We start from the raw sequence: 16,676 nt of genomic DNA, 5'->3' as shown, positions 1-16,676 counted from the left end.
CCATTCTGTCAGGAAACCTTACCAAAACTAAGCCTAAAACTTTGAAATTTCATCAAAATGACTTTTTTTTCTCTACATGTCTTCATTAAAAATTCCCCAAAAATTAACCATTTGCACTAATCAGATTCTGAAATCAATCAATCAATCAATTAATCAATCAATCAATCAATCTGCAGTCCTTGATGCAACCACAAAGCTATTACTGACTCAGGTGCAACTAACATTTATGTGACAAAAATTCAGGAACTTCTGGCCTGAACTGGGCTTAACTGCAGGCTGTGCTTACACAGAGCAGACAGGTGACAGGTTTGGAAACAAAACTAAAATATAGATACTAAAAGAACCATATTAAGTAGAGTCAGTATTTTTCCAGTATTGCCCACACAGGTGGACACCTGAAAAAATTATGTTCTTGTTTCTTTTCTTTTTTTCCCCTTTGAAAAACAAATGAGCCAAGAAATCAAACTTTAGATTTTTTAATTTTTATGATGTATGGTATTATAGCTATGTCAAACTGCACAAAAGACCTGTTGGGGATCTCTCTACTCGTGGCTGTTCTGTTTCTATAGAGGTGTAACACTTTATATTGATGTAAAAACTGTGAGAGGAGCAATAAAACAGCCAAGAGCTGCTTGGAATTCAGAGGTTTACATCTCTTTAGGAGGTGATGGCTGGGTTGTAGGTCAGACAGATGCTGTTGTTGTTACTTAACTGATTTTGTGTTTTTATTAAAAACAAACAGAAAAAACACTCATAACCCATTGGTTAGCAGTTTTCAATGAGGCAACAGTTGTTAATTTAGCTGACAAAATCATCAGTAGAAACCTACAAGCCTGCTTCCTGTGTACAAAATAAAAGAATCAGAGCGGTAAATCTACGGCTGGTTTAAGTGTCCACTTCATGCACAAACTTGACAGGTGTTACGCACTAACTAGGGGGTGTGGGGCTTTGAGAGCAGCCAACTGTGTGTCATTAAAAAAAAAAAGTCTGACTGCAGTCCCTTGTTGGTCCAGCTTATGGCTGTTGCTGTGCACATGTGCATCATTTCCGCAAAATGTTTACCTCCACCTGTGGTCATGTCCTCCACTGCTTCAGAGTCCTCGGTGCTCTCGTTCAGAGCAGAGGACAGCGGGTCTCCTTCTGCCCCTATGAGGAACTCCACAGGGGCACTTTCTGTGGACCCCCGCTGACCGTTGAGCAGCCTCAGGCGCTTGCGCTCAATCTCATGCTGACGAAACTTGTCAATGCAGTCATCGATGAGGGTGGACGGAGCCTTCTTGTGACCAACTGTCACCTGACAGGAGAATTGATTTTAAAAGATGTTGTTGACTGAAAACCATATCTGAGGCATATGCATCGGTGTTTACCTTGCCACAGTAAAGCACTTCAAACTTCTGCGAGTTGTAGAAGGCCTCATCAGCTTCCTGTTTAGGCTTGGCATCTTCCTTCAGGGCTGATTTGGACACTTGGCGAATAGTAGTGATTACCTCTGGGACCTGGAAGGAAGAATGAACGGATATGGTGGATAGGAAAGACATGAACGAGGAAAACAAAAGACTTGGGAAGTCACATGGAACCCCAACTCTTCCTTTAACTAAAGAAGTAAAAAAAACACGATATCAATACCTAAAAACAACAACTCAGTATATAACTTATTTCCGTATTTTTTAAAAAAAATCAAATTTTCATGTTAAATTCAATCTCAAAAACTGCAACGCTAATCCAATTATTCTGAAGAGCTTCAGTAAAATAACCTCTGCAGCCTGTAGGTGATGATCCCTCACATATAAAGTAGCGGCAGAACATAAAAACAGTTGTTTGAGGCATAAATGTAAAGTGAAGGCACAAACAGAAACCGAGACAGAACAAATAAAACCATGTTTAGACGACACTTGTAGATGACTGACAAATAACACGATCTGACTTCATGCTGCCACTTCAAATAGCTTCAGGCTAAAAACCAGAATAAGAATTGAACATAAGCTAGTCAACAACAGACAGACCAAACGCTACAATGGTATCAGAAGGAGGCACGGAGCCAGGGAACGCCCACTCTCTATAGGACTAAAGACACAACAGAGAACTGGAAGAAATCAGAGACTTGAAGGTCACCGAGCCTGTTTCTGCTCTGCTATGTTCAACACGTGCAGGAGCAGCCAGTGCCATCAAAATATGCTTCTCTAACATGCATCCAGGGAAAAAAAGCTAAACAAAAGACAGAAACTGTAAGTCTGTCAGCGCAAATTCATGAGCAACACTTGGCAATATGAAGCCAGATCATCCTTCGGGCTTCAGACACTTTAACAATTGAGGCTGAAGGAAAAGTTCTGAAGTCAGGGAGCACTAAATCATTCTTGCGCTAAAAAAAATTGGCAGACAAAACTGACTGACACCCTCCAAGTTCCAGCTCTGTAAAAAAGCTGGAGGGGCCTGGAACTGTTGCCACGGCCAAGGTCAGCCAAATGCTGTGTTTAAGACAACAATGAGCGCTAAAACAAACAGAGGCTCCAACACACTGACTGTACACATCTCCTATCACGTTAGATAAGAGCCACATACTGAATGCTGGACAAATATGTTTATGATGTAGGCTGGGGAGGGAAGTTATGCAACAAAATACATCAGCCTTGGTTCTGAGGTGTGACCAGAACAACAGCAAAGAAGCGGGAGGGCAGACAAACATCCTGACAAAGTCTCTCCATGATTTAAATACAAGACACACAGAGATCACTGCCGTGGCTACATGAGCTATTTTAAAGTCCCATTTTCCAAGTGCCTGCCTTCCTAAGGGCTGAGCTGTGCCTGGCCGGTGACAGAGGGCTGCATTGAGATGAGGTGGAGCGCAGGTGGTGGGGGGTGGAGGACGGTTGGTCATGCATATTTACTCAGAAATCTGGCCAGTGTAATTGATTTTCTAACCTTTAGGAATCCTTGAAGGCTTTTAAATGATGTTTTAAAGCTGCCGAAATGGCACGTACTGTAAATATAGGCCTGCTAGAATAAGTTGCCACGGGTGAAAATAACAAACAGAAATCAAACTGGCTATCTTGGTGAGGGGGAGAAAAGGCAGTTCAGTGTTGACACTACGAGGTCGAGGGAATTCAAAGGCCTTGCTGACTGAGAATCACAGCTGCAAAGTCTGGTTCACTTTGTCACAGAGGGAAAAAATGACAGAACCCTCTCCACATTTAAGGGAACCGCTGTATTATACATGAGTAAGATGACGCCATGGCACCATTTGATCTGATTAATTATTTGTAGTTCACCCAATACAGAGCTGGGAAAGGTGCTCATTCCTTGGAAGGAGGCAGGCACGGACAAGCAGAGAGTTGTTGGGCAACAGAGGAAAGTCAATGTGTTTTTCCATTAAAAACCTACTTGAACATGCCCAAGCGCTAAAAGTCTTCTCCGGACTGGTTTACCCATCACTGCCTGGCTTCATTACACGATCTCAGTGACACCGGTTGGGAGCCGGAGCTTGCCTGCATAAACAGCAGCAGCCGAGCACAGCTTTAGAGCTTAGGAGAGAACAAACACGAGGATTGTCCCTCTGAGCTCGGTAGAGTCCTGAGCTCTCTCGGTGCACGGCTCACATAATGTCCAACCTCTGCACAATAGGTCCTAATAATATCAGATCAGACAGTCGCTGGCACATAGTGCGGTTGCTCTTATCGACACCATTAAGCCAAACCACCGGGAAACAGTGGGGACCAGCGTACTCGCACACAGCGCCTGCGATTAGGCCTAATTAGAGCTCTTTTAGAGACACACAGGTTATCATTGTGTCAATACGAGATAAGAATGGAAACAGACAAAGACGGAGGCACGGAAGATAATTCACCTTGTCAGACCAGAGGTAATCGAAGATTACATGCTTTTTAGGTTGGAAGCAATTAGTTCTTGGAAAGATACTCAAAACAAATAAAAGACTGAAAAGCAATTACAGCTAAACTTCAGCTGTGCAAACTTTCATGTTCAACCCAGTGAGCCAAAAAAGTGAAAGTGATTCAGTAGACAACTTGTGAAAAACAATTTGCGTTTTATTATTATAACAATTATAAAGCTGGATAAATACTGCTATTTTAGTTAATTCACTGAAAAGTTAATTCATTGGATACCTTTAAAACCTAAAGCAAGCCACAACAACAGCTCTCTACAAATTCTACTTCTACCAAGCTTCTACATTTTTCAGTTTTTTGTTGTCATTGTTAAAAATGTAAAGATTCTAATGAGGTCATAGTAGTTGTTGTTGGTGCAGTGGACAGTGTTAAGTCTACAGGTGTTTCTAATATTTTGTCCAGCCCATTAACATACATTAGAGGGCAAAGTACTGAGAACACTTTAAAACCATCCAGCACACAGTGGCTATGAGCTCAATAATAAACATTAAGTAGAATTATCACCGTGTTAGCAGCATCAATGAAACCTGAAATACTCGACGCTTTGTAAGAGAAGAATTTATGGCAGAGCTGTTGGACTGTATTCGATTTCACAGGTGTACATAATAAAGTGGCCTGCGAGTGCATATCTGTTTTTGTGCTGCTGGGGCTCTCCACGGATTGGTCCTGAAGACACCCTGCAGCTTTCGCTACACCTAGTGTTTTTCCACCTGCCTGAGGGCAAATTGGGCTGCAAAGTTCAACAAAGTTCATGTTCCAACGTGAAACAAAAAGGTCCATATGTCACCTTTACATAAAGTGGGAGTCATATCAGTGACAGCAGTGACACAAAGTGGCGTTTCTCTGTGTACATACATTTTGCAGCAAATTGCGTGTTTGAAGTTTTATTTAGGCGATAACGCTACCAAGGCGTCGACCTTCTTTTGTTATGAGTATACACAGGAGTTCACTGTTAAATTAAGCTGCCACGTTACTTAAAAATGTACAAATAACAAAAGGGTTGATTGTGCCTCTGCTAAGAACTAAAATAGCAAATGCAAGCAATATCTACAAGCATACAAAGCTACTTTTTATGCTTGGATCTGACATACATGTGAACAAATGTAGAGTTTCCCATTCTCCGTTCTTGATTTTGACAGAATCCATCATGACAGCCAGATACGAATCTGTGCTCTTCAGTGTCGTGTTTTGCAAGAAACGTGATCATATTAACAGATACAGATTGGGTCATAAGCTCAAGTGTGTCAAAGAACTAGCTTTGCAACAATTCTCCACAGCACAAGAATGAAAAGATGCACTCCGTGGTAGAGATTTAAACACAAGATACCTACGTTTTGTGATGACACCTAGTGTAAAGCTGTTAGGTAGACAATAGGTTTTCACACAAGCTTGGCTTTATAGCACATAAACGTTACTGTCTGAATCATAATTTGAGAAAAATGCATGAACCCTTCCCCGACTTGGCTCATCATGAGTGTGTCACTGTCACCGAATGATGAACAGCACCCATGAGACAGCAGAGGGTCACCCAGTGAGAGATTCCACGGTGGTTCTGTTCCAAGTCAGAGCAAAGGTAGAAAAACAGAAGACAGTACATGCTCTGACTGCATATTACTGGCTTGATAATGGCAAAATGGTGTTGGCTAGAGTCGGTGTTAAACTTGTACCTGCTGCTACCCATCTTGCCGAAAACGTACAGAGTCGGTTAAAGAGTTACAGTTAAACTCCAAAAGATGTTTCACCCATCTCTAAAGCTGCATTTGGTATCATTCTGGAAAATATTAGGCATGTCTCACTAGTTTTAAGCGGCTACACCTTATGTATAACTAATTACAGCTGGATCGAAAAACTTTTCAATTATATACATGAGGACTGAAGTTGTATTTCAAGTCAAGGGAGTCAAACCTGATTTTGAAATCTTTCAAATTAACTCAGTGAGACACACCATGTTGATGTAAAGACTTTCTTTGCATGTCTGCATGTTAAACTCTTTTGTTTCCATGCATGCAAAATTTAACAAACAGCACTTGGCCCGACCGAGTGTCTCTGCTCTTTGAGACATCATGAGCGTCTTTTCATTTTAACCTTTCACATCGTTTTGATAGATGCCAGGGCTCCTTCCTCAGGCTTTGCACAATGTATCCCTGTTATGTCTGCAGCTAAGAATAGATGTGAAAACACTCCCGTTACCCAAAAATAAAGCCAAATTTTATCAGATCTTCGAACTGAGCTGTGACAAAGAGAAAATCAACAGCAGCACAATGAGAGCGCCTGCATTAAAACGCAGAACACAATCAAATCATTAACAATTGCTGCACCAGGGTGTTGTACATGACATCTGATGGAAGAACTCATGCATTCCACATGGTTCACCTTGCACATGTTGTTAACTTGCTGGCTGCCAAACCAGTTTTGGTTGTGTAATAATGAGGAATGTTCAAGATGCCTCTCTAACTGCTGCGAATGCACAGAGGCCGCAGACCTCGAAAGTGCGCCTGCCTCCAACTTGTAGCCTCGTCCACTCTCAGCTTTCACTAGCAGACAAACAGTGTGCTTAGGCTCTGTGCACGCCACGGGAAAGATGATACAACGCCGGCGTGCTTGAGATCAATGCAAAATGTGAGCATAACTGGATATAATGTTTTGTGAACATTATTCGGAAAGGTTTCCTGGCCTGGTCACTGGGGAAACGAGAATAACATGAGTCAGTGGAAGACTTCAGATTGTGTTAAAGGCAGTGAAGAATGATGTTGGCACAATCCAAACTGCAAAAATAACGTATTAGGAACTTATTCTAATTCTCTACTACAAACCCACACACACACATTAGTGCCACTGAGGTGAGCTCTTGAACACAGCTTCTTATGACCTAAACTGCCTTTGACCGCGCACTGGTATCCAAACACTGACTCCCATGTTCCTGATTTTTGACTGTTGACAACATTTCGCTTTATTACTCAAGAGATGCATGCTGATCAGCATGTAAATGTGCTGACTCGATATTGTGCCTATCCAGCTGTTGTCACACCACACGCACCAGACATATGTCGGACCTACGGAAAGCCCTGAGAGGTCAACGCGCTGCAACGTCAGAAAACACACACGTACATGGACACGATTCTGCTGCGAAGTGAGAAAACACAAAGAAATACTACATCTGGCTGCAAATACAGAAAATGCAACCAAACACAGAAGACAAATGTCTGCCTGTTTTATGTTTGTGTTGTCAATTTGGTGACATTGCACCGTTTTCGAGGTTGCAGTGCGTTGAGCTGCAGGGACACAGTACTGATGCCCTAAAGAGAAAAACACAGACATGGATTAACTTTGACAAAAAAAATAAAAACAAAAGCAAAAAAAAAAACCCAGTGTGCTTGGTTTATCATCTCCACCAACTGGTGGCCTAAATACTTAATGCCAAAACAAACATGTTTGGACCATTGACTAATCTAATAGTGTGTGTCTGTGTGTGTGTGTGTGTGTGTGTGTGTGTGTCTGAGATTAAATTACATAGCTGTCACCTCAAGGAAAATCCAGATCAGGCTTTGCTGGACTTCCCTTTGTCTTGTTTTCACTTTCAAAGTGAAGCTCAGTCCATCACAGTATTTCAATAGGTGTGCCTTATTGCAAATCCTGATATCATTCACTTAATTTTGAATCATGAAAACATCACAATGAGAGACTGTTATTGTTGTTGTTTAACCTGGACCTGTGAGCAGTGCAGGTCATTGAAAACTCTCTCAAAAGTCATATGCATTATTTAAGTGGTTGAACTAATCCTGTTTTTCTCAGTCTATTCTTCACAATCCTGCACTAACTGTCATGTATAAGGAAGGTGTCCCCCCGCCCCTCCTCTGTGCAGGCCTACCTGGTTGGGGTCGCCGGCTTTGAAGACGTGACAGGACATCTCGGACTCGGGGTTGTCCGGCTGGCCCCGCAGCAGATAAGCGAAGTAGGTGAGGTCATTGCTGTTGTGGATGAAGCGAGAGATGAGCTGCGCTTTGTGCTCGAATATGAAAACTGAGGAGTTGTTGCTGCTGGAGGGGACGCAGCGGACAAAGGGGGGACACAGGACCAGCTGAACTTCTCTCGGCTGCATCACGGGGCCGCAGTCGCCCTTCTCGCTCCTCCTGCGGATCTCGGCCACCAGCCACGGCAGCATGGGCAGGGTGGCCCGCCTGTCGAGCGAGGACCAGCCGATGTAAGTCAGGGCGAACCTCCGGTCCGTCTTCTCCTCCTGGCTCTCCATGTCAAACCACTCGCTGACAGCTACTAAATGCTACTTTTGAAAAATATTGCTATTCATACACCATTCCCTGCAGCCGAGGCCAGTTGTGGTTAGTTTGCAACACTTTCCACGTCCGCATCCATACTTAAAGTTCACACAACGACACGCTTTGCTCCGTGCAAGACATGTGCTCACCCTCTGGATCAGCTGCAGCTCTCCATAATATCCCCCCCCCTAAAAAAACACACATCCGATGGCTGCTTTTCCTTCAAGGATTTCAAGTAAAATGACTTATATGGCCATGTACTCGCAGCTTGGGTTCCTGCTCTGCTCCACTGTTTGCATGGGCAGCGAGTCAAACGCCGAACACTCCTGTACACTGTCCCAGCCGAGGTTGCTTGCTAAAACGTGGCTTTGGATGGCTTCTGTGTAAACACAAGCCGCCCAGAGAAATCAGATTTCTTTGACGCGCTGTGCGTTGCTCCTTTTGCGCACACGGGGCGGCGCGTTCCCACAGTCCCAACCCAGAAAGACGCATAAGCTCAGCGGGCGCGTTGGTAAATTTCCTTCCCTGTGAAGTATAAAATACATACATTGATTGTCTTCTTAGTGCAGCCTCTCGTCTGTGATCCTTTCTTCCACAACGCCTTGGAGGCGGAGCGGCTGCGCGCTTTGACGAACTGCCCAACCATCCCATGTGCTGGAGGAGTGGGCAGGAGAGAGCTGCTGTGTGGAACGTGACAGGAGGTGGCTCCGCCTTTCTCCACAGTACACAAACTGGAAAAGTGTCTGCCATGGCAGAGGTAGTGGGGGAAAAGTGTTTGCAGCCCCCGTTGCTCCTGCAGGCTCCTTCAGGCCACTGGTTGTAATCCACCAGGTTAAAGCAGCCAGACAAGCCTTTGCAAAAAAAAATCAGCAGTGAAGTTCGCAGCTGTTTACAAGCAGGCAGTGCTGAATCATAGTATCGGACGGCTGTAATCTGATGCTTAAAGCACTGAGGAGTTCCCATCCACTAAATGCCACAATATCCAAGCACTCGGCCTGTACCCAGAATAGACCCTTTGCCATATATAACCTCATGAGTGAGGGAGCAGCCACCAGAGCTCTGCATCCTGGAGAACCTCACAGTGCTGCTCTGCACCTATTTGAACTGTAAACAACTTTCATAATGTGGAAAGGCCACTAAACATCATGCTTCAGGCCCTCGTTTGACTTAAATCATTCAGTGTGTTGTAGTTTGAGCTGATTGTTCATGTTATACTGAATCCACTGACCTCAATGTAAAACACTGAAAGTAAATATTATTGAAAATATGATTAAAATATGCATATGTATGACTGAATGACTAAATCATGCCTCAAGAGTCCTACTGACCTCTAGAATCTACACCTATTTGACCACAAAACTACCAAAAAGTGGGTCTCAGCAAGTTTTATGGGGATACTTTTCCTAATTTGTAGGATTTTATTGATTATTCTCACAAAAACAATAAGGTCAGATCAAATAACCATGCATTAAGGTTCACATTTAATCATTTCTTGCATCACAATAGTGGTGGATAAGGTATTCAGATGATTGTACTTGAGTTAAAGTACCAAAATAACAATGCAAACATATTCCACTACAAAGAATCATGTTCGAGCATAACAATAGTATGAATAGCAACATTTATTTCAAGTATCAAAAGTAACAGTATTCATTCTGAAAAAACAACAACAAAAACAAAATCGTTAGCCTAGTAATGCATCAGTGGCCAGTAGAGGTTTGATAGTTGCTGTTAAATAGTCTGCTGTACAATGTAGATTTCTTTTAAAATCGTTTCTCTAATGTTTGCTTTTTGGTAAGTAGGAGATTATTTTACTCGTCCGGGTGATCTAACAGTTGTTTAAATGAAACCTGATAACATGTCAGGCATGTGGAACATTACAAGGAGCCACAGCTGTAACACATATTTTATTTTAGGGGTCACAAGTCAAAAAAAGATGTTGTATTCTGTGAGCTTTTGAAAGTGTAAAGTTTCAATTGGACAAATTATTTTCATTCTAGTTGCTGAATAAAGTGGAATGGCATGAAAAGTAGAATATTTTCCTCTGAATTGTCATGGAGTCAAAGTAAAACATAACATGAAATGGAATTACAACTACACGCAAAGTACATGAAAATGTACTGAAGCATAGCATTTGATTGGATGTACTTTAGGTACTTTATACCACTTAGCAATAAAAGCACGCACAATGGCTAAACAGCTCACACAGACTGTTTTCCTTCACAAGCTTTCCTGACTAAAAGCTGTGGCACAGAGTAAACATGAACTTCAAATATTATCTGTAACTATGTAGATAATGTTGTGTAGTGGGGGCTAATCACAGTCCCAAACCAGAGATAAAAATACAGCAACGGATGTGCTCACTGTGGACCTACACTTTCATTTAGTCTAAAAGTACAAATGCATTGGCAAACTGCAATTTAGTACAAACTGTGATTCACCTAAACCCCATCATAGATATTATACAACAGATGTGGCACAATTAAGGATATTAGTCGTGTTTTGCAGCATAAACAGTGTATGTAAACCCTAAAGGTAAAATGTCAATACTGGATAAGTTAACAGGAGGAAGTACAGTTAAATCTTGGCACTCATATCGAGGACAGTCTTTTCAAGTGTTAATAGCTGGAACATCTAGAAGCTTATGCAATCTGTGGAAAAATCCAAGTACAAAGCTGAGAGTTGGCATTTGCAGCAATTACAATCCATTTGAAACAGCCAGCAGACAAACACATGTCAAACTGTTCTTCCGTTGGTTACGTATAAATGTGGTGTAACTGTGATAAGCACTTAAATGTGCCTGCAACCATCATACAGTCTCCATGACAGCTGCCATCTCCTTGAACTGCTTATGAAAGTTCTGCAAAGAAAAATAAAAGAAGAAACTCAAAATCTAGACTGAAATAAATTACACCAGCAACACTGCGTTCATATCAACAAATACAAACCTGGAACTGCGGAATGGTCATCTCAAAAGACCTCTGACGGATCTGTCCTGAGGGCTCGACGATCTTTAGCAGCAGGGTGACATAGGGAGAGTTGAGAGATCGACAGGTGTCTGAGCTCACTGCCATGCCCAGCTTCCACTGCATGTCCACTAACTAGAACAGAACAAACTAGTTATGTCTCATGAGCACTGACAAAGAAGACAAACAGATGGGTAAACTTAGATATACCTGGCCGATGCTGAGCATAGCCTGAACCTCCTGCTGAGCGTTGACTAAAGCACCCTGTTCACTCCACAGCTTGTGCAACACCTGAAGGGAAGCTTTGGACCATTTATTACTGCTGTCCTCCAGTTTAGACACAAGCTCATCCCCAGAGATGTTGCTCTTCCCACTTGACCTGCCAATATAAAACATACATCACCATCACTCCTGACAGCAGAACAATGTTTTTCTTTATGTGTGATTTGGAGTTCTAAGTATAAATAAGAAATAAATGTGTGCAACGGACGTCAAATTAAAAATCTGATTCTGAATCTGAATCTGATTCTTCAGATAGAAGAAAAAAAATGTCATGATACCTGAATGTCAACAACAGAAACCTGATGATGTCTTGCAGAACTTCATGGTCAAGTCTGACTCCAGCACTTTGCAATCTCTACCCAGCAGAAAAACAAAAACAAAAGTCATGAAAGAGGAACTTGGGAAAATGAGTTACTATATGTTACCAAAAAAAAATCTAAGGAAATATGGACTCACATCAGAAATTTCAGTTGAATCTACTCCTCTTGTCTGCCCTTGCAGATAAGTCAGAATGTGCTGACACTGTGGAGATTATAAGATTAGTTATCAGAACTACAGTTTAACCTCCATGGCAACAACACCACATCCTGTGTCACTTGTACAGAGTGTGCCTGCTATAGTCCCAAAATATACACTTCTACTCTGTATTTCACATCCAGCTTCACCCTGTGGCAAATCTTAGCAGAAGACGTGTAAAGGAGCATGTTTGTTTAAATTTTCTGTAACTGTCTTAGTCACACCAATGATAGAGGCCAACGGTGTGCAAACTATGCCATGACTTTCCATGCAGTTCACTTTTTTTCTCACTTTACCATAGTCAGAAATGAAAGCAACAACATTTGTAAAGCACTTCATTTTGGTTTATTCTTCTTATGAACAATAAGAATAAGTAAATCTGCCACTGCTGTGCATCCTATAGCACCACAGAAGTATGGAGAGCAAAGCTTTACTTATTTTTATTTTATTGTACATGATCCATGATGGTAAGAAGAAAAAAAAAGAAATGCATGGCAAAAATAACATATCGACCCCCTGCCATTCAAATTTCACTAATGATGTTCTCAGAGGAGCTAATGACTGATTACCTCCAAGCTCCCCTTAGATCCCCTGCAGTTTGCACACTGGAGGCCAATAATAACAGCATGATATATGACCCGTGAGAACCTTCTCTTCCAAGCACTGATATGTCACTCACTTAAATAAGAATCAACATCTACACTGTGTGCTTAGCTGTCTGCTTGTGACTTGCTTTTGGCCTGCATGAGGATATAAACAACTAAAGATAGAGTACACTCACTGTTTCAGCCAACAGATCTGGAGACAGCCTACAGATGTTGTCCACAACGCTGTTGACGGCTGAAATACAGAAGTGAAGCAATTACTTTATCACAAGATTTCCCATTCTTTTGTGGACCCAGCCACTGGTGTCAAAACGCACAACAGTCACGGAGTCATGTGAGTCTGGTCTGAGTATGGTCATTATGTACTAAAGAACAGGCTGGAAAAACTAGGCTACACTGTGGTAATCATGGTATTTCTTTGCTCTTCTTCTTTTTTTTTTTGGCAAGAGCAGGCAGCCACAACTGCAAAGGAGTTTGTGGTATGAGTTATTTATTGATGATAACACAATTGGAAATACTAGGAAACACATTAGTCTAATTTAAGCACTCTTTCACCTGAAGAAATCTCAGCAGAACCTGGGAATGGGACTGAAATCCCTTTTCATCATGCAGTGGGATGAATAGTTTCTAATCTGATGGCTTAAAGCGTTTGGAGGATTCTCAAAAGAAGTTTCTGTATTTTAGAGATGCAAGTGGCTGCAGCTGTGATGCACATGTATGCTAATGTTCCTACGTGTGAGACACAAACTGGGGCAATAAGCTCGTATGTGTAGCAGTAGTAAATAGTAGGAGTTTAAGTGAGAGTGAGGTCAGTCAGGTTTGGCATCTCATAAAGATTTTAGGTTACTTTTAATTCAGCTCTATGGAAGTGAAAACATGGCTACAGAGAAATAGGCGCCCGTTAGCTACTGTGTTAAGCTAACGCTAACTAGTAGCTAAAATAGCATATATTGCCCGGATTGGGTGCAATTGCTACAGCAAAGATGTAGCCTAATTCTCTTTATAGTTAAACTAGAGCCTGCTGAAAAACACCATAACGCTGTATGATGCAGGTTAACACCCACCACATGACTCCTCTGCTGCTGGCATCTTCTCTCTCTGTCCAGGCAATGCTGACAACTTAGCAACTTTCCACTTCCGGGACCCTTGAGGGGTTTTATTTTTCAAAAAGTTATGTTATTATTGGATTCAAAACGGCTAGTTACAAGTAAAGCAATAATGTATCCAGGCAAGTCGTTTCCCTTTAAAAACGAGTTGTCAATATTCTTCTTCTTTGTGGATATTAGCGGTAGAGAAACCAGAGGTGAATACCGCCCCCTGCTGGTTTGGAGTTTGTTCTTCTTCTTCTTCTTCTTCTTCTTCTTCTTCTTCTTCTTCTTCTTCTTCTTCTTCTTCTTCACCTCTCGATAGTTGTGTTATTTTCTGGCTGACAAGTACAATATCGTCTTCTTTGCAATAGAAAATCATTGCTTTTAAAAACCTGGATGGAAAAGGAAATTTGGTCTGTCACCCACTTAATAGATGATTCAGGTGAACTATTAGGTTATCAAGATTTCTGTAAAAGCTCTCACTGCCCAACCCAAGAATAGAACAAAGTGATTTAAAAAAAAAAAAAATCCATCCCTTTTAAAACAATGATTCAACAAATCAGGGTGCATTCTGATGTTACAATAGAACCGAGGCCACTTTGTATTAATGGTTTCCACTTCAACAGTTTACTGTTCAATAACAAATTCATTTGAAATAGCTTAACAGATCACTATTACCCTTTCCAGTTAAAAAGAAAGTTCATTCTAAGAATTTGTGGAAAAATGCCCAAAGACTTTTTTCCTTGATAGATTTATTCATGCTGCTTGACTGAGATCCACATCTTATTTTGATTTTTTTGTTATTTTTATGCTGGTGTTTTTCTGTTCAAGAGCTGCCTCAACACTTTGAAAATGCAACGTTTCTAAATGCCATATTTTTTGTACATTCAAAGAGACCAATAAAGTTTATTTAAAAAAAAAAAAAAGAAAAAAAAGTGCAACATTTTCTTTACTGAACAATGCAAAAACAAATACTTAGAATTAAAAATTCAGGTCGCAAACTAGAAAACTCAGTGCAGCAAAAGTAGATACATCTTTATTCACTGACACACAAGCTTAGAAACCTGTGGTCACTGAAACAAAACTGAGTACACCTGTGATTTTTACTTTGAGTAACTGCATAAATATGATTATAAAGTACACTGTAAGCACCAGAACTTTCTTATTTTCTAAGTAAATGCTGTGTCTTTCTGCATGCCTGCATCATGGCTCCACATTGAAAAGAATTACAAGAGAAATGTAAGAATCTAACTGTGATTTCACACAGATGGGCAAGGATACAGAAAGCTCAGTGATCAACTAAAAATCAGGCAAAATACAGATGCAGCAGTAATATGAGCTAAAGAACAAGACGTGGTGCCAGTAATTTCAGCCAAAGTGGCGTCTTTTTGAAATGATGCCATGGACAGGGGGCTGCTTGCACAATCTAATTCTGAAAAGCAGATAGACAAGTGCTTTAGACTTGGCACTGAGGCTACTAGTGGACGCTTCTGTAACAGCTCAGTCAGCGCACAGAACACTGCATAATGTCAACCTCTATAGGCAGTATCTAGCAAAAAAACAAAACCCTTGCTTGTTCTTCAGCACAAAACTGCAATATTGAGCATTCGCTAAAATGCATGGAAAAAATCTGATGAATATTGGGAGCACATTCTTTGGTCAGATGAGACCAACATAAATTTGTTTGAATTAGATGGGGTCCAGCATGTTTGGCATGAACCTGGTCACAACGTCCATAGTGAATGCATAGTCCTGACAGTGAAGCACAGAGGTTGGAGAGTGATGATATGGAGCTTCATGAGTGCAGTAGGTGTTGGGGAGATGAGATTTATGAATGTCTGTGAATGTACCAAAATACTAGCTGACAAGGAAACCTCCAAATATGTAGAGGCTTAAGAGAAGAGGAATATTTGAATATGATAATGATCCATATGATGAATAATGTTAATGATATTGCGAAGTACAGCCTTGTGCAATGTCACATTTGAATGATATTGCACAGAGCTGTACTCACTTCTGTTGTAAACTGAAACTCCAAGTGGGTGAGCAGCTGAGCCACAAATGAACGAGAATAAACAGCCAAGTCTGTAATAGTCTGAGTCTTAAATCAAGGTCAATAGATAAAATATGGGTCAAGAAAAGAAGAGATAATCTGCAACAGATTAAGACTTTACCACTCTAATTTAAACAGCACACACAGAATAATAAGAACGCATCCAAGTGGTTTAGGCAAGCACTGTCATGTATTTATCGAGTGTCTCTCAAGTCTGATGAAGGTAGAACTGAACTGAGGTGGGCAGGAGGTTCAGGAGCTCTGTCAGGTGAGAAGTCCTTTGAGTTTATTAGACACAATGGATTAATGGGTAGGATTTAATCTCTGGCACACTCTGGAGCAGATGGCAGCAATAACACATCTGATAAACTGGTTGCCAAAAGCAGATTTATAAAGAAACGAAGAAGGAGAGACACAAAAACTTACCTAAGATTTCTGTATAGCTTTGATAATATCAGTTCTGAATTATGGGTGCATTTTATTTGACTTAACCCCTTTTAAAAAACTAAAGAATCCAAGCTCAAGCACTACTGTTCTGTTGTGGGGCAGTGAAATTATCATTACTGTCAGAGCTCCAGGTGAAAGTTAAGGAAATGCCATAACAGTTAAGAAGGAAAGAATTAATGACCAGTTAACCTGCAAATCTACCAAGTTATAAGGATTCACAAACCATTAGAAAAGTCAGATATAACTCAGGAATTGGAAATTAATGATTGGACTATTACTCAAACTGTTTTACTATTACACACTGTTTTCTCAATTTTTGGATCATGGTCATTCAAAGAATAAAGCATTTAATCTGCAGGCTCATGTGAACACTGTGTTATGGGCGATATGAACACGTATTTACAGATAACTGGAAAGAACTGGAAAACATAGTGCACTTCATGTCCCAGAATTAAAAGTTAAAGTAAGCAAGAGAACTACAGCTCATATATCTATATATACAATTAAAACAGTGGCCCTGCAGTGGACAAAACAAGTCAAACCTAT

The 16,676-nt window shown here is 41.0% G+C and overlaps 2 protein-coding genes across 8 annotated transcripts in view; both read right to left on the bottom strand.

The window, feature by feature from the left end:
* tbc1d4 (TBC1 domain family, member 4) overlaps nucleotides 1-8,771 on the bottom strand; it is a 33,318-nt gene extending 24,547 nt beyond the window's left edge. For all 7 annotated transcript variants that reach the window (XM_008281997.1, XM_008282004.1, XM_008282029.1 and 4 more), the window contains exons 1-3: nucleotides 7,768-8,771; nucleotides 1,368-1,496; nucleotides 1,063-1,294 (exon numbers count right to left, since the gene is read on the bottom strand). In XM_008281997.1, coding sequence (XP_008280219.1) covers nucleotides 1,063-1,294; nucleotides 1,368-1,496; nucleotides 7,768-8,148 — 742 coding nt within the window. In that variant the 5' untranslated portion in view covers nucleotides 8,149-8,771. The remainder of the gene's footprint in view (nucleotides 1-1,062; nucleotides 1,295-1,367; nucleotides 1,497-7,767) is intronic.
* Nucleotides 8,772-9,631: 860 nt separating this feature from the next.
* Nucleotides 9,632-13,849, bottom strand: commd6 (COMM domain containing 6). Its single transcript, XM_008281985.1, has 7 exons — nucleotides 13,607-13,849; nucleotides 12,719-12,777; nucleotides 11,878-11,943; nucleotides 11,700-11,776; nucleotides 11,350-11,518; nucleotides 11,122-11,274; nucleotides 9,632-11,033 (listed from the first exon to the last, which is right to left on the bottom strand). Exons 1-7 carry the CDS (start codon nucleotides 13,629-13,631, stop codon nucleotides 10,983-10,985), a joined length of 600 nt encoding a protein of 199 aa, XP_008280207.1. The 5' UTR covers nucleotides 13,632-13,849; the 3' UTR covers nucleotides 9,632-10,982.
* Nucleotides 13,850-16,676: the final 2,827 nt, after the last annotated feature.

The sequence above is a fragment of the Stegastes partitus genome, unplaced genomic scaffold (genome assembly GCF_000690725.1).
Source record: "Stegastes partitus isolate 25-593 unplaced genomic scaffold, Stegastes_partitus-1.0.2 Scaffold7, whole genome shotgun sequence".
NCBI lineage: Eukaryota > Metazoa > Chordata > Actinopteri > Pomacentridae > Stegastes > Stegastes partitus.
The sequence above is the reverse complement of the archived record's forward strand: the minus strand, read 5'-3'. Positions and strand labels throughout refer to the sequence as shown.